Below are 24,331 nucleotides of genomic sequence, written 5' to 3'. Positions count from 1 at the left end.
AATTCAGTATCTCAAATGATTTATTTGACTGATGGAAAAATACAAACCAATGTAAACAAAATATACTGGTTACATCCACGTAGTACTTTTCTACTGAAATATTATTTACCTAAAATTGATTTAAAGATATAATACCCAGTTTTCCTAGGAAAAGATTATTGCATCCAAGATCAGATGGAGTATCCCTATGCTCATAATCTGTCCTATTTCCCTTCCTACATTGTATGGATGTAAATACTTCAAGTCCACGTTACTTGTTTTAACTTCTTTTACTTTAGGGTAAGGTACTTTATTCAATACATACATAATTACATACACAAGACACTGAAACCTCTAGTAAGAAGTATCTCAGACAAGCAATCTTTGTCTTAAGAACGCCCCCTAGAGATTGCAAACATTATCCCCTGAGGCTTCTAATACATTGTTCAGCCTCTGCTAAAAAGGCACCACTATTAGTCAACACTTTTTTCTGATGGGTTTAGCACTATATATTCTGCACTGCATTTCAGAGGAAAAAAAAAATCCATATAAAAAACTAACTAAAATAATTTATGATTGAAAAGATTAACTTGGCATAGGAACAGCATCAAACAGCTATTGCTGTGTTCTGTGACTCAGTTGGCAGTAACACCACGTTTACAGATACCTGATGCAGAGCTCTACTCCGACGTGGACAGAGAGGTTTCTCGATGAAAAATAATGATGAAGTAAAAATAAATCCAGGATGTAATGACTGATAGGTAAAAATGCCAGGCTTTTCTTGACGGTCTTTCTTTGAAAAATAAACAAGCCTTTTAACCAGGTGTTATATTCTGCTTGCCAGCATGGAACAACAGAATAAAAGGCTTGAAAATAGAAAAAAAAAGGCTTGAAATAGAAAAAAAAGGCTTGAAATAGGAAAAAAGGCTTGAAATAGGAAAAAAGGCTTGATATAAACAGGCCTTTTTTACAAGCTTTCACCGGTGTCCAGTTGTTCTTCTGGGTCACAGCACGTCTACAAGAACGAGCCCTGCTCAAGTGAGTCCAGGTGTGTGTCTCTTCCAGCCGGGACTACTCGAAAGGAGTACATTTATTGTCCCCAAAGCGCAGAAGCCAGAGGAGCCACTGGGGATGACACAAGGTTTTGCATCAACTAAACGTTATTTTGTAATAGGCTTTTGAAAAGATGCTTTCAGAAATGAAGCGAAGCCAGATGGAAGTGTCGTGGCTGTAACGGTGGGTGGGAGCTGTACCCTCCCTTTGGGCTAGCGAGTCTGCTCACCAGTTGCCTTTTTTCAGGGACAGTGAAAATCCCGTCTCTAAATAACAAAAGATGGAAAAGTCACAATACGTGTGACAGCAGAACAGGGACCACAACAGTACAGGACACACACAGACCTTTCTGTCCCCTCGTGTTTGGACTCAAAAAAGTTACCATGAGCAAAACAAACACACGGTTTCTCTTTTCTAACAAACAGGATAGTATTTCCTCCTGTATGAACTATGCTTCTATGATTAAACATATTCAGGTGTTAACTACAATTAAAAAGCATTTAAATACAATTAATGAGTGTATTGGGAGGGGAAAAATGGTACAAAGTAGCTGAAAGAAATGTAATAAACAATGAAAATCCAGAAGAACAGGCAACATAAAATACTGGAAGGTTCTTCCTGTCTACCAGGTGAACCAGCCTTAACAAATTCAGGATATTTCAAATTCCTAAACACAGCTCAGGATTTTAAACTAAGGATACAGATAAATGATCATGGTTGTTAGTGTCACTATGAAACCTCACTCCTGCTGCTCAGTTATGCTCTGTCTCTCTACCGCCTCAGAGAAAATGCGATTTCTCTGATGTTCTCTCACAGCAATTCTCTCCTACCTTCTTTTCACAACTTCCTTTAAGCCACCAAAACCCTATTTCTGAATTGTCAGTATCACTAACTCCAGCTGATAAAAAGGTTCATGACATTTAAAGCCCACATCAAAGCCCACAATGGTAACACATTGGAGAGGAGATTATTCTGGAGGTGTTCCAAATGGGAAATTTTCTATTCATTGAGTATTAAAAAGATTACTTTGGCCTGCGATGTTGTTCAGCTGTTGGAAGGAAGAAATAGACATCAATGAATATAAAATTATGGGTCAGCAAATATAGAGCTTTACCCGTACTCTTAACTGGCTCAGAAAACGTCTTTTCAGTATAATTCTGGATGTGTATACTCCATGATTTTAATTTAGTAAAGGTAATGCCTATTACGGTACTAATACGTACCGTATTACTCTTTCAACACAGCGGTACAGATTATTGTGATGTTATTTGCTCCTGTAAAAAGAATTTAACAAGCAGAACACTATGATAATTTGTTCACGTTGGCTAAAACTAAATACTGAAAACAACTTTTGAAATACACATTTTTAACTGACAGGATGCAGACAATGGAAATGGTCATTTGGGCTGAAACCTTTTAAAAAACTTTACATTCTAATTTGCTTCATAAATCGTCTTCAACTGAAAGGGTCGACACTTAGAATCTGGATTTAAGTCCATGCCAATATCAATAAACTTCAGTTTAAATTAATGCAAAGGATATAGTCTAATGGAAAAGAAATTCCTCACTTTACTAACTACTTCTAAAGTCTAAAAGTTTCAAGATGTTGTTCAATATGTGCAAAACCGCGTTTAGTGTCTTCAGAGGACTCCAAGTGGCCAGACGTCCCTTGTACCATCTCTTCTCTCTGCAGACATGAAAGACGTGAGGTCTGTGGTTTCTGCTAAGCCCCGTGGTGACAACTGCTGGGACAAGGTCACTCCTGCACCTTCGAACAGCTGGTCTGGATATGGGAAATCTGCAGAACGGGAAGCAAGAGCTGGAAAGCATCCTGGATATAAGTAATGCTGTTGCAACCCTGATGGGGAGAGAAAACATGCGGTTCATCAGTACAGTTGCCACGTATTTCAGGAATTACACTGTACTTTTAAAATAAACTCTTGTGTTTTTCTTTTTTTTTTCCCATCTGCATCATGCTAGATTTTAGAATCACACAAAATTTTACAACCTGTAGATAACAAAAATGACAAATTACAACAGTTTACAGCTCACAGGGGCAGCCCAAATATGTATATAGATATTTAGAAACCTGATTAAAATATATATATATAGAAACCTGATTTCCCCTCAGTTTGAACTCTCGGACAGTTTTATTTGTAATATGAGTAGAATAAACTGCCAGTGTTCAGAAGTAGATTTGACTTTTTAGATACAAACCAGCCAGTCTTTCCATCAACAGAACTCATTTTGAATTTGCTGCAGGTGGAAGAATTGTCACTGAAATTAACAGGTTTTAACACCTGCTACTATTTTTGGAATTTCTAATACTGAACGGTGTAGCAGCTTGTAATTCCCCCATGAACTGAGGCTGTACTAAGACATATTTGTATACAAATATGGGATTTAACATGTACAAAACACTGTATTCCACAATTCTGGACATTCCTGGATTTTACAAGTCCTGGAGCACAGAAAGATACATCAGCTACAACGGCAAATTTACCTTATAACAAAAGGAACTGTAACAAAAAGGATCTTTACTGGAGTTCTATTCAACTTTCCATGATTTTCCTTAAAGGCATTGTTAATTCAGTGCAAAGTTGCTTATTGTAAAACAATCTTTCCCTCATTTCTAAGGGAATGCAACTATTAGATACAGAATGACAATTTGTAGTCACTACTATATGTTTATTTATGTTTAAAGAGAAGCGTGATCAAATTAACAGAGTGAAAAGAATTCGTGCTGCAGATAGTACACATTTTGGAACTGCATGAACGTTTTACTCCCTCTCGACCTCTTCTCTTCTCAGTGAAACTGAGGCACATTTTACTCACTGTGTTTTTCTGATGAAAAATACCTCACAGTGTCTAACAGAAGAGGTCACTCCTAGAGCAAAGTGTCTAATAAAAGAAATCACTGATGAACATCTTGGTGATGTCTGACAGGTGATTATCCAAGCCTGCTGCTAGACTCTGATTCTTTGTAGAAATCTAACTGCCCATGGATGGGAAGCACTGTAGCACACCTGCAACCCAAATTTTAAAGAACAGAGTAGCCTGAAACTATCTGTGTGTCAGAAACACTTTGCATTATTTGATATATTTTGCAGTACATTTCCAATTTACAGTATATTTGCAATATGCTGTACTGGAACAGTAAGGATAGACTTATCCCAGGCAATTTGTGAATGGGTTAGAAAAGGGTTTAAAGGCACACTGCGAATTATCTCCTGTGCTCTGACCTACCCAGCAGCAGGATTTAGGATCTGGCCAGTCTCACTTCGGTCATACAGCTCTTAAGCCTCCTCAGTAAATACAGTATTACTAGTATAGTATTTGTGGGAGAGGCTGAACACAGAAACGTGAGGTTTCTGAGATGGCACTGAACAGCCAGAATGATATTGTCGTTACTTTTTATATAGTTCTTTCTTCAGACATAAATGCGACTGTTTTATTTCAGAATCATTTTACTAGAACCTTTCCAAATGTGAAAATAGCCAAGGCTTACCTCTAATTGCACGCTGTTGATGATGGGGTTAAGAGCCTCTGCCTTCATACTGCTCTGTAAACCAGAAAATAGAATGAAATGCCAAGACAAGAAATACATTTAACAGAAACATATGTGAGAAGTGGCTTTATGAATTCTATAAAGGTCTCGCTTCACCTTGATTCTTATTCAGACTGTTTTTCACAGTTTTCCTGATGACTGCATCTACATTTCATACAAACTTCAGCAGACCCTACATATTTCTATCACTGAGTACGATGAACTAAGATGGGCCCGGGGTTTTACTTTTTCATGAATTTTCAGATTGCCTGGTTTCCTACGGATGTGCGATTTATGAGATGACATTGTCTGTCCATCTGTCTGTCAGTGCCCCTTTTCATCTCCCCCTAAAATTTTTAACTGATTTTCAACGAAACAAGAAGGAAAAATACAAGTCAGAGGAAAATGAAGTTTCACAAGTATCTGTGGTTAGGAGAAAATTAGCTCCCCCGAAAAAGGAAAACCAGGTGAAACTCAAACTGGAGGCAGTATTTGTCGAGCTGGACAATGCAGACTGGCCAGTAAATAGAGCCCAGCGTGCATCGCGGTTTTCTCAACCTCCAGACAGGAATAAAGATGGGTACGATGAGTAGTGACACTACTAGATGTGAGAAAACCAAGACTCGCCAGTTCTTCTGCTTTTCAGAACAGCAAAAGTTCTTTCCTTTTTTTCACTATCACTGTTCTTTGCATTGTGTTTTTATAGAATAACAGTAACCTCCAGCAAGAGTTGCTTTCTTTCAATACCAAACAGTGGACTTTCTTACAACAAAGGAAACACAATACCAATTAATTTAACTAGGGATTTCCACTTACAATCTTGTAGCTTTCATATTACAGGTTTAAAGAAACACCAACACCTTAATTTTCATTTGGAGAAAGGTGGCAGAACGAGGGGAAGATGGGTAGAGAAAAGATGAACAATTCTACTGACAGTCACTAGAAAATCCATTAGGAAGTGCACTGCTCAGTTGATTGTCAATAAACTCAAATGGATAGAGAGCAGTAATTAAATACTGTTGATTGCATGAATCAGTAAGTTAAAGTTTTAAAGAAATCTTGTGCAGTGAGTGAATTTCTTCTGCATTACCGCTCGCTCAGAAACATCACCAACATAATAGACTACGTGCACAGCCAGCACTATAACCTGAATTATCCAGGTATAACTATAGGGATGGCCTCATGTTTGGAAAAAAACCCCCGTATTTTCTGTTTTAAGCCTTTTCTCAGTTTCCCATGAGTTAATGCGCTTTGCAGGACACCAGAATGTGTTTGTGAAGCCGGGCACTGTTGGCTGGTTGAGGAAGAAGTTGAACCATTGGGACATGCAGGAAAATGTAGATTTTCTACAGTCCCGTGTTACAGGAGCTCCTTACTCATGGTCTCACGGTAAGCAAAAGGCCCACATCTTCCTCCAAAAGCTTACAGGGGTGGGACAGCACACAAAGATCATCAGATTGCCCTACTAAAACTCTCTTCCTTTGGCATTTTGGCAGTGGGAAGTGTCCTTGTACTCAATTTCTTATGCGTCCCCACAAACGTCCACGAAAGCAACCTGGTCCTAAAAAACTGAGTATAGAGTTGATAAGAACAAAAACCTAGTGCAATGCTCATGAAAGCTTTAGTTTCCGATCTTCTGAGTTGGGCCAGCTTATTATTTCATGTGCAATTTGTTTTTCTCTGTCTGTGTGTGTATTTACTGCTCGTGTCAAGCAAAGATATGCTAAAATACAATCCCAAAATGCAAAATATGCAGTTTCTCCCAGAGTAGTGGGAAGGAATGTACATTATTCAGAATAAAAGTAAGCCAACAAATCGTGTTCTCTAGAAATAACTCTGAAAAAACATGCTCAGAGATGTGCTGAAGAGCAAATGGGAGAACTGGGAAAGGCTGAGTAGGAGAAGAAAAATATCATTAAGTTGCGGAACTTTCAGTATGAGAAGATAAGAAGTGCTGAGGGAAAATGGGAAAATGTAAGGGAAAATGGGAAATGGTGTCCAGAAAGAGAGATTTTAGGAGGGGACACGCTGACGTCTATCAAGGCTCATAAACTTTCTCTGCAACAGGGAATCTGCTGTAAAAATGCCCTGCATTCTTGATCTGAGGGAAGAAGTGCCCTCTTTGCTACTACCTCAGGTAAAGCCACTGGACCCGGGTAATAATTTCTGTTTTAAGAAGTGAACTATATTAAAAGAAGCTCAAATGCTCCAGAAAATGCTATTATCTTACCCCAGCTGCTGTCAAAGAGTCGGAAAACTTCTTTGATAAACATGAAACTTCATTGCACATGGCACTTGTTAAACTGGTTTAAAAAAAAGAGAGACGAATATAAAAATACATCCTTGTCCTGTATATAAAACCCTATGGCTGTCCCAGGTAAAAACTTCATTTTAGACGTCAAGCATGTTCTTAAGGCAATTTTTCTTATAGTCATTTTCTAAATATTTTGGGGTAGACCTTTTTCATGGTATAGTTTTTATATTCCTCCACTGAAAAATCCATTGTTGTCTACAGTAGCAAAATGATGTCATGTTGACTCCAACACCAGCCTTTTTTGACAGGGCAATATTTCAATTTTTTAAATTCTAAACTTCTAGTTTAAGTATTATTTTTCTGATGCCTGCAGCAACACAACTCCCAAAAATACCATTGGAAATAAATCAGTACTTGTTCAAGTACCATGTTTTAGACTGACACGTTGCTATGGACTTTGCTATCATTACTAGCATTCTTAAACACCTGCTTTAATGCTTTATTGCTTAGGACTCAAGTGCTTACAACAGTTTAACGTCAAACCCCACTGAAATCAGCAGAATCAATTGCTACAGAGAGCTTGAGATCTGAATTTTGAGTCCCACGAGATGAACTGGCTCCTTGAATTTATGTATGTTTTGTCACGGTTTACCACAAAGCTGCTGACAACTTTGGTCAGCAAAATGGTCTTACTGTTTAGAACTGCAGATTAATTTTTGTATATTTTTGACAGATAAACAATGGATGAGGAAACGACTGGCAGATAATAAGACTGCATTATGCACTCTAAAAGCGGATTCTGTATATGCTAGCATGGTATCACTGCAGAGCAAAAATTAGCAACCCTAAATTAGCATGTACATTCACTTGCTGAAGCAGAAACAACTTTCAGCCTATGAAAACATCCATATGTTAACCATGTCAAAAAACTACAGGTTTTCATTGATTACACAAAAAATATAGCACCAGGACCCCTAAAGCCAACCCTATCTGCTGACCCATGAACTTACTGTGCCTTCAAGTGCCAAAAGCTGAACAGAACTTCACGAGTTTTAAGCAAAAGTCAAATGTTCACATATGAAATACAGAATACTCACTTTGTCAGTACTTTTGCCTGATCTTGAGCTGTTTTTTCTACTTCCTGCCCATGTAGAATTAATTCTGCTACTTTATGAAGCTGTTCGATACAACGAGCAGTTACCTCAGCCAGACTTTCAATGGACAGCATGTAGATTTCCTTAAAATAAAACCCGGGAATAATATCATCAATAATAACATCACCAATTAATAAACATATAAAAGAATTTGAAACATAGGAGCCCCCCCTCCCTCCGCGTTTGGAAACACCACCACATACAATGTGAAGTAGTAACAGCCACAACATCATCCTTGCAAACAATACTGGAAAATTAAATATCCACAGATTATAAACTACAGACCTTATACTCATCCTTGAAAATGAGTGGGAACAAATCTACCATTTATTTGGCAAGGAACTAGGTCAGGCTCTTGGATTTTCTAACATAGCACTTTTAAACCTAGTCTGAACGAATACAAAGATCCCTTAAGTCTGGAATAAATCAAAACTGCTTTCACATGGAGCCACAAGTATCGTGTCATCCCTCAGATGAATCTCCAGAGAAGAAGTGGATAATTCTCCCAATAAAAAAGTGGATTTTACCAGCAATAATAAAAAATCCTACCTAGCACTCTAGTATTACAACTTTTCCAAGCTGATGCCAGCTGGAAATCTGCAATCACATAAACATCTGTAATATATACAGTGTAGCTCTGTTTCCTTCTTTGGACCTTTTTTTTGTAAGGAAACATGAAGGATAATTTCTTTGTTAGAATTAATTCAAAAAATCTTGACAAAGATACCAGCTACATTTAATATTGCTATAATTTGGTCTGGAAGTGTTCAAGACCAGGCTGGATGGGGCTTTGAGCAACCTGGTCTGGTGGGAGGTGTCCCTGCCCAGGGCAGGGGGGTTGGGACTCGATGATCTTTAAGGTCCCTTCCAACTCTAACCATTCTATGATTCTGTAAAACATTTAATCACAATTAACCTTAGCAACAAGAGGGGTTGTCTAAACACAACGCTTTTACCCTTAAATGCTACCTTTCACAAAGAGAATTAACACCTGTGAGTTGCCTCAATAAAATTTCTGGTTTCTCTGTTTGTGATTTAAACTGTTTGTGTTTAAATTAAGTTTGAGACTTTCCTCCATGTGTTGTCACCGGGAGAAAGAGATGCCAAGGAATGCAGAGCAATGACTTTCAATATGCTGTCCATGTTATACCACAGAACCCCTCAGCTCACTGGATGTTGTGCATACACAAGCACACACACAAAAATATAGACATAAAAAAATAAAAACAATGCCATAGGCAGAGGACCTGCTACCTTGATATTTACTTAAGGGACCAGATTAACAGTAAAAATATTTAAGTAAGTTAGTTTCCTAGTGGGTCTACAGTGAGTAGCTATATATTAATATTTCTTAATAGTTCCCCGAGTTTAAAAAATAAGGACAACATCTAAAAGCAACACACAAAGATAAAGAAGCAATCTTATCAAACAAAGTATGACAATTTGCTTAATGAAACTTATCCCCCAACAGCTATTTTACCTCCACAGTTTTGTTTTTATTTATTTCTGGTTTATCACCATCAATTTTATCTTCTTTTTCAGTCTTGTCTTCACCTGGTTCTTCTGATTTTTCTTTTAGCTTCTCTTCTATGTCTACTGAGGTGGAGAAACTGGCTTCTTCGAGCCATTCATGAGCTTTTTTCCTAGCCTGATAAACAAAGAACAACCCCAAAGTTCACTTCAAATAGGCAATATCAGATGATGTTCCTGAACATTCATTAACAAATCCTTTTTACAATCCAAAGTTTAAACATATGAAGCCTCTAGGTGGCATCTAGTTAAGTGTGTATTTAAGAAAATACAGGGAGAAGCATTTCTGACTGCCTAAAGATGATACGGTATTATATTCCCAACCGACACAAAGAGTTGGCATTAATACCAGAGTCAGCAGCATTTCAGCTTTATGAGGTATGTTTCAAAGGAATTTACACAGAAATAAATTTCCCAAATAAAAAAAATAAGAAGGTACTATAAAAAAAAGAAAAAAAAATGGAGAGGTAAGAGAGATTCCTTTAAATTCTTAAAGGAAAAATAAATAGAAAATCACTGTATCCTCAACTGCCTTCCCAGGCATGAAAGTAGATCAAAGTGGAAAAGCCTTGAAGTTTTATACAACTTCAGACTACTGTTATGGTTAGCAGGAAATTTATGATTTCTCTCTTTTAACGTTAAGTCAAATTAAAATATGTTAAGATCTAAACCTAAGATCAGCAGGTGAATCACCTTTAAAGGGGCCCGATAGTAAAAATGTGACTGGTGATGAGACTGTCTTCTAGCCATCTAACTTTTACATGACTGAAGCTAGATGAGATAAATCCAAGAAGAAAAAAAATTCTGAACGTGACCTTTGTTCCCAGCATGCAAGACCAAATCTGCCAGGCTTGTGACCTCTGTTCCACCATCCCTGGAGGTATCTAAAAGCCGGGCAGACGTGGTGCTGAGGGACATGGGTCAGTGATGGGTTTTGTCAGTGTTGGGTTGATGGCTGGACTCCATGATCTGAAAGGTCCCTTCCAACCTGGACAATTCTATGCCTTACTAATCTCACTTGAAAATCTCTAATCGCTTTCTGAACTGTCTGGACTGAGATAGGTCCTGCTCTGTGTCAGATTTCAGAGCAAAGCCCAAAGCTCTTTGTGCCCAAGAAACAGAGGGCAGCTCACTAAGAGATGCTAACCTTATTAAGTTTGTCAGGAGTAGCAGCAACGTGCAATTCGAAGAGCAGTTCCGTGAGCATACTGACAAACTCCTCTCCCATATCTGCTGCAAGAAAAAACAAGACAATTTATTGTTAGGTTGTTATCACTATAGTATTCTACATGCTCAAATGCATCCAAATAATTTCCCCAGGCACTCTAGCACTTGAAAAAGAGTGACAGTGACAGGGGTGTGTGGGTATGGGTGTGTGTATACGCTCAAAGAAAGAAGAGAAAAAGCAACAGAGATACCTGCACAACCAGATATGCTGGCTTGACACTTCAGCTACTCTTTCCACCCCATCCTAAATTCCACTAAGTTTCACAAAAACAGGAAAGAGGAGAAGCAGCTGAACGACCCCCAGTTTTCTGACAAAAATACATGACCCACAAAATAACCAACAAAGAGGTACTAAACTCATCTTTCAAACCAAGGAATAAAAACAGCAGCAGGGCCAGATCCAAGTAAGTTGCAGAGGAAACATACTGGAAAATATATTTTCTATTGCCCTGTCTGTAAACTCCACATAAGAGGTGTGTTTTCTTTCTATTTTAAGATTAAGCTTTGTTTAAATGAAAAATGTTTTCTCTTCTGCTTAGGAATAATGAGCCTTAAAGAATCTGCACTTACATTTCGAAAGATTTATCAGCAAAGATAAGTATCATTAGTATTCAAATTTTACCTTTATTACATATATCCCTTTGACTACCTGCAGTTGCCATATTCTAACATGCTCTAGGTTCCTAAAAGTTGGTATTTTGGTTGGTTCTGTCCATCTGCACTTACTGAGTTTGGAATCTTCATTGACAATTCCTGAGGGAATATACCAAATCCAGCTTTTTTTAGCCTGACGACGCTAAAAGGTTCAAAGTCCCCATACTGAGCCTGATAAAAGTCCTGCTACTTCAAAAATGAATTGCACGTCTTCCTGTATTCCCACTTTTTTTGTTTTGTTTACTCATTAGGCATTTTGTTCATTTATTAGGTATTTTCATTTAAAGACTGCCCACCTTCGGTGCTATAAAACAAATTAGACAAAGAACTCTTCACCTGCAATGACCAAGAGATTGAGCTTTCCTCTGAACAGCTGGGGAGCAGGTCAAGAAGAATGTATTCCGAAAGGCCGGAGAGATGCACAGAGCTCATTTAGGCACCTATTTTGTCCCCAACCAAAGGGCCCACCCCTTTTATTGTAACTTCTGCAAGCTGATCTGTGGACTGCCGTGCTGGTCCCATTCTCTTCCATGCTGTGCACTACATCAGAGCAACGGATGCTTCTGCTATGGCTCTATTTTGTCTATTTGTTCATCCAGATGTTCAGAAATGAAACAAATAAATAATAACCTCTACTCTGTGTGTATATTGGAGGGTAAACGACCGGCACGGGGTAAAAGACCCCACTTTGGGACAACACTACTTTTAAATTCTTTCTGACACTCCATATGCCAGGTCTCACCAAGCAGTACCTAGAAAGCAGCTTTGCCACTAGGTTTCAAAGTGACTTTCCCTCAAAAAGATCCGGGTTCTTAAGTCCCGTTATGACACTCTAATCTTTTCCCTGTCTAGCAAGGGAGGATACAAAGTAAGGATAAAGTTGCCAAACAGAAAAGCATCACTAAACACTCCTAAAGTTTCAGATTACACAATTTCATGAACAGATTCTGCAAGAAAACTTCAGTTATCCAAAAAGTTATTCTTCATATTTTTGTTCTGCTTTCACTGACGATATATTAAAGTAACACAATACTTCCTTACCTTATATTTTCTCTATCTCATGCTTCAATTACAATATAAATTCAAAATTAAGCATTGATCAGCTTCCAGAACTTTCACAGTATTAATTTTAGTGACTTGCTTCTGAAGAGTGTCAGGATATCAGAAATTATAGTTTGGATTGTAATTTTTTAAATTACTATATGCAGAAGTAACAATACAGTTAAGTCTCTGTATTTGTAATTACCTTTCTGTGCCTGTACCACTTCATCATCTGATTCCTTTGGAACAAAAATCTCCTTTATAGCAATTAAATCATTTTTCACAGTCTCCAGCTGCTCTCCATCAAGTGTTGCTAAATATGACTGAATCTGCAAAAGAAAGGACAGAAGGGATTCCTAAACAAAAGAGAGCCTTTTTCTTAAATTGCTAATTTTAGAGCTGATACCAGAACAGGCTAAGAAATGGCAACTTCCATTATGCTCAAATCTTGTCTCTAATCTTCCGATTTATGTAGACACATTTTTAGTTCTCATCAACAAAGCATCACAAAAATCACGCCAGATCATCAAGTCTTTACCTTCTCCTGGAACATTCATTTTGAATTATAAAATTGTGGCTTAACTGCAAACTGTAATAAGCATTTTGGGATTGCCTGGATGAAGACAGCAGGAAAGACGAGCACAGGTCAAATTCACGCTTAGTCTGAGAACTCATAGGAGGAGCTAGAAAAAGAAACCTATTTCCCCTCCCTCAAAATGCAACCAAAATTATTGATAGTCTACCAGTCTACCTGTTTTTCTGGAGAACACACAGATCTTTGGGTGTCTCAGGTACCTGCAAGTCCCTGCATCTATAATAGGGTGGCAAGGACACAGGACATCAGCAATGCCTTCAGTCTCTCTCATCTCTCATGGTAACAACCTGCCCAAGTCTTCCCTACCCTGGGATATGTAACACTAAAAGAAAAATAGTGTCGAAGTGTGCAGTTAACCCGAGCCTGTTTTACATGTAGGTTTTGAATTTATAATTTTGCATTTATTCATAAGGGCAAAAAACCAGAACCATCATGGACAGCATGTACCTGGCTGTTATTAAAATAAGCAATTGTGACAGCAAAAAAAAATATTTTAAAAAATAGGTTGGATACTTTTTATTAGAAATAACCCAGAGGACAAGGAGTGCTAAATACTAAAACAAAAAAGAAAAAAACATGTATTTTAAGAAATTTATTCAGAACACTGTTTCAGTACAAAATACTGCTGGGAATCTAAAAAATTAATCTACTGTCTGAGACCTACTGACAGCTGAAATTCACAAATATATTTATTATACAGGCCTTAGTAACTTTAGCATGTTCTTCAGAGAGACATATAGCATTTGTACACTTCTGGTAATGATATCTTGGCGTAGCTTTATGTAAGTTTAAAACCTAACACAATAAAGAAGACCTAGGAATTGAATAAGTAACCTGGAATTCATTTTAATTCACTAGTCTCCAGGTGTAGCAGGTCTGGAATTCCTGATAGTAAGTACCAGTGCCTGATACAACACCAAAAGACAAGAACCTCTGCAAACTCTGGAAAGACACCTGCAGAGCGTCATGAGCTGATCTATGGTCCTAGCAAAAATAACTTTCAGCTTTGAAGCTGTTTGTTCTGAGTTAATCTTGGAGTTAAATTTTACATGTATTGACATTGATTTCCTGAAGCCCAGAACTGGCCCATGGGACCAATCCAGCTTTCTCTGAAGTCGATGAAAAACTTACTGTTCATTTCACATGCACCTGCAGAGTGAAATTAATGGAAAGAACAATTTTTTTACCAACCGTTATTTTGATTTATGCTGTCTGCATACTGTACCTGGGCTTCACTTTCATTTGACAGGATTTCCAGAGCTTCAAGATGAGACAAACCTTGGAACTCATCAAAAAGCAGTCCATAATGTGCTGTTCTTTCAACTGTAACTTGCTGGGCCCGCCTCTGTTTCTCTTTTTCTTTAGCTTCTCTCAACAGCTGCAAAAATAGACATAATTTCCATTGTTTTATTGGTAGTGCTGTAGGTATGACAGATTTTATTACCTTCTGCTTGTTGAGGAAGTGGTAATAAAATTTGTGAATCTATCACATCTGCAGAGCTGAAATTTTAGAGCTGAAATATCTAACTTCTTTTTTGATAACCTTTAATAAAATATTGAAGTAGTATTCCAAGTATGGTTTTCCCAGTGGTAATTGCTAATCATCTTTTTTCAAAAAACAACGAACAAACAAATAATCTTGCTTATGTTCTCAAAAGCAATGTCAGATATGGACATCATATCATATCATATCATAAACTTAGCCACTAATTACAATGAAAGAAAAATAAGTATTGTTTAGTAAGGTATTCTGAAAAGCTCATTTTAACCCTGTGACCCTTAATAAGAGTTATAGAATCACGGAATCATACAACAGTATCAGTCTGTTTGCACTTACAATGACCAACACTAAAGATGAAATATCTCATTAAAAGAAAAATACTTCACTCCTCTCTACAAGGAATTAAACATGTAGTAAAATTAAAAGTTTTTTTCAATGTCTATTGATTTCCACAGCCTCCCTCCTCTCAGTGTCTGGAAAGCTAAATAATTTTGTACTGACAGCACTTATACTTTTGTTCTGCTTTTATCATGTCTCTGAACTTTTAAATGTATGAGTCATGACTGTGTAAGGGTAACATCAGTTGAGACAGACATTAAGATTTAATTCCTAGTGAAATGTATGTCATATTCCAGTATTACTCATTTCCAAGGAAAGTGATGTCTATGCTGGAAGACATCTATCTACAGCTGTTACAAAAACACCAACGATTTGATTCTGTCTCCAGAGTGTAATGATTTATCACTGCATATACTATCTTATTAAAATCAGCTACTGTACATGTGATTATGCAGGAAAGATGATTTTATATTATTTTTTGTAGTTCTGTGAAGGAAAAGAAAGTGGAGCAAATATAAAGCACAATATTTATTTCCATAAGCCTACTGGAATATCTACTGCAATATATAAAGCCTCCCCCTGAGGCATCTGAAATTCTGGAAAAAGAATGTGAAACTGCATTGGCAGAGCAAGACCAACTGTATTTAAATAAATCCAACCTGAGAGAGAGAAACTGTTCGTGCCATCAGTGTTTTGGTTCTCTTAAATCCAGGATCGCTTTCTGCAAGGACATTCATGGTTGTCTTCCCAATAAATTCCAAAGCATCTAAGCCGCCAGATAATACACTTTTCCCCTGTATAAAATAATGCAATGGGGTTATTTTCTTTCCACTTTATGCTAATATGAACTGTAAAGAGTATTGTTTTGGCTGACACCACCTTTGAACATTCAGGCCCCTAGATTTTCTATGCTTTAACTAACAATAGGATTGATACATTTATAAAATTGCGTTAGTTTGTTCTGAATACATTTTCAAAAAGAACAAAATGAACCATGCAAATATTTCTAGTTGATTAAAAGACTCACATTGGAGGAAATGTAACACCTTTTGGCAATAAAAAATTATGAATAATACCACTTGAATTTCCCCCCAAGTGGCATCTAGTCCATGGGAACACATTTTAGATGTGAATAATATGGAGCCAAAGTCTATCATGAACAGGATGACCCTGCCTTACCCAACTGATTTCTAAGATGTTGACACTTGTGATGACTCCAGAACTGTCTATCGAAATACAACTGTTTCTCCTGTGCCTTGTATTAGCATTAGCCCTTACTCACAATTTTTCAGGTACGCTGAGGAATTTTCACTGGGTAAAGATTTCCATTTCAGTCTGGATTATGCATCTGTCAGATACTCACATGCTGATGTACCCTGATATATAATGGAAAACCCTACCAAAGTCTCAAATGGCATTAGGGACTTACCGAGACCTTAGTCATTCTTTTTGTTTGGTGACGTTCATCCCTGTGGTGTAAAAGCCTCTCTAGGTTTGATTAAGAGCACATTTCTCTTATTTAAAAATCTTACACAATGCTTAGGTAATCTTACTGGAGTCCAGCTCTCACAAGCCCTACGATGCTCCAGATTCTGTAGCAAGTCTTAGGAATAGTCTATAGGAATCTCCCTCTGCTCCCCAAATCTTTGACATTAGAGCGCTGAGGCACTCAAAGGGAATTAGATATACACCAAAAAACAATTGTCACTTGGTAAAACATGCTCATGGGGAGTTAGTCTCCTATGCTTTTTTAGCTTAAAATCTCTTCAAATTTCAAGGCGAACATCATACTGAAAAGCTCATTTCCTATGGTAATAGTCTGTAAAAAATGTTGGGGAAGAAGATGACACAAAAATTGATTTGGAAACAGTACAGCACAGGATTTTGCAAAAGCTGAAACACAGACAACCAGAAAAGGATGAAGTGCAACACATAGAAAATATATCCAAAGCGTAATAGGAAAGAACCATGATCAAAAGATTTTGCCTCACTGAGCCTGCAATCAGACCACCTTCTGGGAAGGCCAATATGAAAGGAGAGACTAGACAGAGTGGTGAAGGTATGGGCCAGGCACTGACGATACAGAGTTTAGTAAAAGCCTTAAAATAAACAAATGGAGTATTTTCTTATTTTATCTGCCTTCAAAAATGGTAACAAATTTTATCATACTTTCTCTGGAAGGACCACATTAGACGATGGTGCCACAACCATAAAAAAGACTTCCCAAGAATTTACAGAATTCTATATAGTTAGGAGAAGACCGTATTTTTCACTGCAACTAGTGTCAGCGTAGTAACTGACTTAGTTGTGGTTGACTTTTTTTTTTTTTTTAATTTGATACAGTTATTTTGCCATGGAACAGACTCAAAACAGATTTAAAACAGAATTGATTTTCACAAAGACCTACAACTTAACAATCTTCACCTGTTAAATGTGACCCACGGTACAATTGCACCTAAAAATGACGAAGAACTAGAGCAGAGAGGCTGCTAAAATGACTCACTGTGTTCTGTACAGCATTAGTGATAGCTGACAACACGCCACGAGATCCAGATGAAGGAGAAGGAATAGTCTCAGAAGAGCTTTGGTCCAGAGAATCTTCTGCTTCTAACAAAAGAAAAAAAGCAAGCTCTAGCATACTTTCAAGTCACAATTACAGTAAACTGGATGCTGTGATCAAAATCTTAAGAATTTTGTACATCGGACTAATTTGGCAGCGTCCAAGAGCTTCATCCAATTTCAGTGAACTTGAACTTACGTATAATTGGTGTTTCAGCTGCAGGAGGGTCTGCTGTTTCCAAAGATGCTGAACTTGAGTTATGAATTCCCAGGGTAGTTCCTGCTTTTTCCTTTACTGCTGTTAGCCCATGACCTGCAGCAGAAGCATATTTTAGACTGTATCATTTGAAAGCTGATTACTAACAGTGAATAGTATTCTTATACTCCACAAATGATGACAATCAAGACAACTATTAAACTTACCCCAATTGTCCAATTGTTTTCTAGGTTAATAATTCACTTATTCTACTATATCCCATGTATTAACTGACTAGAAATGATAAAACTGAAATACAATACTCTGGATCTGATATGTAAAACTTGTTTCAGTGGCACATGTAACTTTAGTTGCCTACTTTCCAAATTGCTAAATATTCTGTTACAATCAGTTTGAACAGATTTGGTCCTCCCAATGCCATAGGGTTTGGCCTCATCTAGTTTCCAGAAGTCTAGAACAATTAATCCACAATTAATGGACTGTGGGTGAGTACAGGGCTGAGGTAAGGAATCTGTTCTTCTGTCTGCTGCACAGGTGCAGTGTTAGGTAAGAATTTGAGGAATACTGACCCAGGGCCTCAAAGTTATTTCAGGATTTAAGCTCCTTAATTGCACGTTTGAAGTCAAATTCTAAAGTGTCTCTCCTAAAAGCTGCTGTTAAAATGTATTTGTGAAGTCTGTTGGTGTCAGATGACACAGACAGAATTATTGTTCCAGTCGTAGCTGATCTCCTACAGAGACACGGGTAGGGACTAGATGACCTCTGAAGGGCCCTTCCAGCCCCTACAATTCTGTGAGGTTCCCTCCTTTTCTGAGGAATAGATGGAAATAATTTATTGCCCATGGAACAGAGGAGGATAAGGAGGAGAATCATTTAGCCTTATATGAGATCATAAAACCAGTATCCTTGTTGACTCCATTATTTTTAGTAATTGATTTTAATTCCTAGGTTCATCTTTTGAAGGTGTTTTGAAGGAAATCAGGTCTTTATGAGAACTGATTAATTAACAGCTTAGTAGCTGTTATCTGAGAAATTATTTCCCACTGGTAACAAGGTATTTCCATGCTTAGCTTTTTGCCTGGGAGAGCTTTCAACGCATAATGTTTAAGTTCACCTGAAGTCTTCACAAGGACTTGTTGTACTGACATACTATCAGAAACCAGAGTATAGGGAGAGGGACTCTAGGGTCCATGTTTCAATCTGTTGTTCTAGCCTCTGAAGTCAAGTGTGATAGCTCCACAGTTTCACTGGGTGGCAGAGAAAGCTGGAATGACTTATGAGAAGTGAATTCATGTTGTACAGATAGAAGTCACGGTGTATAAACCACAAACATGCACATGCATTAATCTGGGCTGGAGTGCTTCAACTTCAAATACCATAAGCCTTTGGCTGATGATAATAATAGCATCGGATTATGCATCCTTTCTGTGAAGGAGCCACAATGAGGTAATTCACCTCAAACTATACAAACAAGCCTAGTACCTTGTCCATAAGCTGACCCAAAGAAATATTTATGTGTTTTGACAGCTTAGGAAGGTCCTTCCTCCCATTAAAAAAACATAATCACAATTGCCAAGCATATCAGAACAAAACTGTCTCTGAATCTTTAAGAGACAACATGAATGTGTCTAATGACAAATTAAAATTCTGATTTATTTCCATGTACTTTACTGATTGAACACTTACCCACTGTGGCAGAAGCTGACGACAGGAGAGACTTTCCCCAGGTACCCCAGGCTCCCCATCTACTTCCTTTAGGTGAGGAGTCTGCGGCCTGTAAGAACAAAAATATTACTCCACTGTCTAAAATTCATGTTTTCCACAGGCAGGAGGAAACACAAAGAACCTGTCAGGCAACAATAATAAACGATGATATCAGCAAAAATGGTTGTGCCTTTTGCTTACAAGGGTATACAATCTGCAAACAGGCACTTTGTAATATAATACTGGGCTTCCCTAATCATGGTGATGCCTCCTGAGGAATGATTCTCAAGAGTCGGAACACACAGAGAAATAGCCCAGAATGATAACTGACAAAAGCTCTTTTCATTCCTAAAAGTGCAACAGATTCTTAATGCTAATCTAAACACTTATGGCCAGTGCTAGATTGGGTATTACGTGGAGTTTGAGCTTCTGTGCCCAAGAAAGCAGAATGGGAAGCTTAGCTCAGATCCCCTGTTCCTGAAAGTGCCCAAAACTCCAGAGATGTCTTTACAGATGTCCTAATATTTCTTCAGGAACTCGATCCTATAAAACTATGCAAGTTTGTTGTATAGTTATTATTATTAGGGAGAGGAGGGAACCCACCTGCTTCCGGAGTTCTAGTGGGAGAAAGAGTTAGAGACTTCTCTGCCTGAGTCTCCTCAGAGGCATAACCCAGTAGATGTGCACAGGTAACTCCTGAGTTCAATAAAAACACAGCCAGAGGAGGTGCTGCCCACCTTGTACATCAACGGCTGGTGTTAAGCAATTATCAGTATTCTATATTTAAGTCGTCTTAAGAAACTGTTGTCTCAAGAAAGTCTCCAGTAAGACGTCATCCCTACACAACATACTCAAACCGAAAAGCTGGAGTGGCCCAAAACAGCCCTGGACTGTGCAGTGCACGGATCCCCTGTCACCTCTTTGAGGTAGGTCCCTCTAAAGGACTTAAGGTCCTTTAGACTCTAAAGGCCTAAAGATCCTGAGGTAGGACTAAAACAGTGTGTTTTCCAATTTGTGCATGTCTGAGCATTCTTCAGTGATGACAACATCTTCAACTACGTCACGTGTAGCTGCGTAGACCGTAAAAAAGCCTTGATTTTCTTAGTTTTCTTTTATTAACTACTTGCAATTACTCACAGGACCCCCAAAGGTCTGTGGATCAAATAAGAAAACTGCTGGCCAAGAACAAATGAAAAACTACTGAGCCTTGTGAAACATACACCATTTTTGTAAAGTCAATGACTTGAGAATTAGCAAGTACAAGATTCAGTGCTGCATATGCAGCTTAACTTCTGTCCCCTTCTAGGTTCATTCCGTGAACTGAATGAAGCATATTTGTACCGAAAGCCGTGTAAGAAAATCACAGGAGTATTACAGCTATATAAAACAGTCTAGATTCTTAATAAGATTTAGGCTCTGGTATAGTTTTATTGCAGCCAGGCTAAAAAGACCAAATTAATATCATACTGGCAAAGAGAAATTACACTGTTCCTAGTTTCCAAAAGCTTGGTGTTGCAATTTAACTTCTTTTATTCCCATGCAGGTTCTCTGAACATAACTCCCTAGGCTTTTGTGAAAAACAGCACGTACATTGTACAAAATCCTGTCCTTCCAAAGCAGGGAAAGGAGGGCTTTTATGGAAAAGCATGTATTACTTACTGGGCTGCTTTGTTCATTCAGTGTTTCTTCAGATTCAGGTTCCGCATCAAGGCTCACGGTCTCATTGCACTCAGTGGCCACGTCTTCAGTCACCTCTCCACTGGAAGGCAGACTTTCAACTATTTTTCCAGCCAAAGGGTTTTCGTGAATAAATATGTCTCCTTCCTGTCCGTTCCTGGCACTTGGAGCGGCCTGTCCACTTTCATCTTTTGTAGAATCAGGCGAGATCTCAGCTTCCACGAGGTGTGGTACTGACTCACTAGGCGACACCTCACTGCTGGGCTTTTCCATTACTTCAGGCTCTTCTTCAGAGGGGACGCCATCACCTATGTCTTCAGACATTTTCAGTTCTGGATACAGAACATAAATAAAGTCTTTTAGGTTCCATAAACATTGGAATGGCTACAAAATATGCAGTGTTTACCATAAACTATTGCCAAAAAGTGATACAGCTTTTATGTGAGGCCTCCTGAAGCATGGAGCCCTTTGGAACATGCATCGTGCCGGCACTGATATCACAATGACACTGAATACTCCGTTCACCTTGCAGGACCTCAGTCAAGTACGAAGAACAGCATTACTGTTTTCCAAAATACAAATCGGTGAGGAAGAAACAACATTCATTTGTCTGAAGTAGTCAAATATAAGAGCTTCCACGTGGTTAATTCCTGTGTTCCCTCTTAGACGTGTATGAAAGACCACTGGAGAAGAAGATAATCTGAGCTCCAACAGAATGACAAACACAGTGTGACTAAAACTGTGGTGGCATCTATGTGTTGGAGAAGGGGCATAATTTGAGAACATGCCATGCCATGGTCTCTTCAGCCACTCAGAATCATAGAATCACAGAACTGTCCAGGTTGGAAGGGACCTTTCAGATCATCGAGTCCAACCATCAACCCAACACTGACAAAACCCATCACTAACCCATGTCCCTCAGCGCTACGTCTGCCTGGCTTTTAGATACCGCCAGGGATGAGGACTCCACCACTGCCCTGGGCAGCTTGGTCCAATGCTTAATAACCCTTTCAGTGTAGAAATTTTTCCTAATATCCAATCTAACCCTCCCCTGGTGCACCTTGAGGCCGTTTCCTCTTGTCCTATCCCCTGTTCTTTGGGAGAAGAGACCGACCCCCCCTGGCTACACCCTCCTTTCAGGGAGCTGGAGAGAGCGAGAAGGTCCCCCCTCAGCCTCCTTTTCTCCAGGCTGAACACCCCCAGCTCCCTCAGCTGCTCCTCACAAGACTTGTGCTCCAGACCCCTCACCAGCTCCGTTGCCCTTCTCTGGACCCGCTGCAGCCCCTCAATGTCTTTTTTGTGGTGAGGGGCCCACTTCATAGCCAGGAAGCATTCACTGCTCACACCATTTCTGCATCACTTGTCTCAAAGGCTTACTGTTTGGGGAGAGCAATGCTTCTTCTTCTTACTTGCTCCTAAAATTCCAGTTTTGTGATTAAACTTCAGTTTTGAAGGCAAGGTAAGCTTGCATTTTTTAATATTTTTGTTTTTTAAGTTCCAAACCAGTTTTATCTTATTTACTTCTTATCTTCCAGTGTAACTTTCTTTTTTTCTAGAAGAAAAAGACCACTGTGCAGTCATCAGGCTGAGGAGCCAGGAAGGGAAAGAAACGGCCGTTGAGCAAGCTCTGCAGCTGATAAAGGAGCGGCACTGGCAGAGTCCAAAAGGACTGCTGTACAGTGATTACCACCACTTACTTGCTGGCAACAACAGCCAGGACTCTACTTAGAAGACAACCCTTGACAGGGAGTTGTCATTGCAAGCTCTTGACTACATACTGAGTTGCACGGCATAAAATAAACTGACACAGTCCTCTCAGAAGATGTTGTCTTTTCATTGACTCCCATATTAATTAAATATGGTTCAAAGCTTTGTACCTGCTAGGAAGGACTGAGGGTCTAAGAGACATTGAAGAACATGCTGGGGGTGGTGGTGGTGGAATAAAGGCAAAAACCAAAATATAACTGGGATTTAGGAGAGATCTGCCTGGAAAGCATGTATTTAAATTAGAATATTTTATTAAGGTCTATAGAATCATGGCTTTAGCAGCCTGTTTATCTAACTTGAATGAAGATCGGCTGTTTGAACAGTTCCAAGAATAGCATTTGGGATCAGTGAACAAGAAACATAAATATATAAATAAATAAGCACTTGGTGCCACTTATATTACTTTAGCTTACACTGTAACTTAATTATCTTTAGAAAACATGCATTTACAAATCAGAATCTTTCCATTTGCCACAAGTATTTGTGTTTCCCATTACAAATATAGCAAATATGATAAAATGCGTTAGCGTAGGTAAATTTCGCCATTGTTTTAACAGTACTCACTGCGTGATGGGCAGCATCACCTAAAGAAAATTCTTGTAAACCAGATATGAAGATCCTGTACCAAAACCTGTGAAATCTGTACACACACACACATCATCATTTTGCATGGGGATTAAACCTTGGCAAGAAAATGCCCCTACGGCGGTACAATTTGTAAAGGATCCCGGCACAGCCATGCACATGAATTTTTGCAGGACTGGGTCATCTCTGGGGACCAGGTGGGCCGAAGAGCCTTTAGCTGTAAGGAAAGTTTAGCAGACAGGAGCAAAGGAGGTAACAGCAAACTACCACATCCCTCTGATCCCACAGCTTGACTTGGGGGGGGGACACAGAAGCCATTCCAGCTGTCACCTGTGAGACTAAAATGACCTAAATCAACTCGGACAACTCCACCCCAAAGGGAATAATTACCCCTCTACAGGTAAATTCGTGAGGGGGATGCCAAGGCCAGCCCCGGGCCCACAGCGACCGGCCGCCTCCCCTCAGGGGCCGGCGCTGGCGGCACCTGCCGCCCCGCCGCTCTGGGGACTTTCATCCCGCCTGGAAAGAAAAGCTCAGCCGTTTTCCCTCCGTGAGGAATAACTTTTTTTTTTTTTTTTTCCCCTAAATGGCCGGCGGCGCTTCCCTTTCGCTCGACGCCCGCTTGGTCGCCTCTCCCTCCGGGCGGGACGGGCGAGCTGAGGCCGGGCCCCCTCAGGCGGCTGCCCCGGCGGCAGCTCCCCCTGCCCCCGCCAAGCAGGAGCCGCTCCCTCCAACCCTCAGCGGCCACAGCTTCCCCCTCTCTTTTTTTTTATTATTATTTTTTTTTCTCAAATCCCCTCGGGGGCAGAGTTATCACAGAGGAGCCCGCAGCCGGTTTCAAAAGAAGAAGAAATCGCCCTGCTCCTTACCGTTCAGCAGTCCCCCGGCCGGCGCGCCCCCTGCTCCCTTCCCCGCCCCGCCACGTCGGCAGCAGCGGAGGGAGGAGGA

The 24,331-nt window shown here is 39.2% G+C and overlaps 1 protein-coding gene across 2 annotated transcripts; it reads right to left on the bottom strand.

Moving 5' to 3' along the window:
* Nucleotides 1-24,303, bottom strand: FAM114A1 (family with sequence similarity 114 member A1). Of its 2 annotated transcripts, XM_074147133.1 has the most exons (14): nt 24,253-24,303; nt 21,014-21,363; nt 19,337-19,424; nt 17,633-17,746; nt 17,378-17,481; nt 15,534-15,668; nt 14,260-14,412; nt 12,645-12,768; nt 10,665-10,750; nt 9,468-9,635; nt 7,931-8,070; nt 6,810-6,882; nt 4,541-4,594; nt 1-2,890 (listed from the first exon to the last, which is right to left on the bottom strand). In XM_074147133.1, the coding sequence occupies exons 2-14, from the start codon at nt 21,353-21,355 to the stop codon at nt 2,789-2,791; spliced, it is 1,683 nt and encodes a 560-aa protein (XP_074003234.1). In that variant the 5' UTR covers nt 21,356-21,363; nt 24,253-24,303; the 3' UTR covers nt 1-2,788. The 2 variants fall into 2 exon arrangements, with proteins under 2 accessions (XP_074003234.1, XP_074003235.1); XM_074147134.1 differs by lacking the exon at nt 24,253-24,303 and having other exon boundaries at nt 6-2,890; nt 10,665-10,747; nt 21,014-21,355.
* Between the last annotated feature and the right edge of the window lie 28 nt (nt 24,304-24,331).

Source organism: Numenius arquata, chromosome 5 (genome assembly GCF_964106895.1).
Source record: "Numenius arquata chromosome 5, bNumArq3.hap1.1, whole genome shotgun sequence".
Taxonomy (NCBI): Eukaryota; Metazoa; Chordata; class Aves; order Charadriiformes; family Scolopacidae; genus Numenius; species Numenius arquata.
Note: the sequence above shows the minus strand (reverse complement) of the source record. Positions and strands in the feature narration are given on the sequence as shown.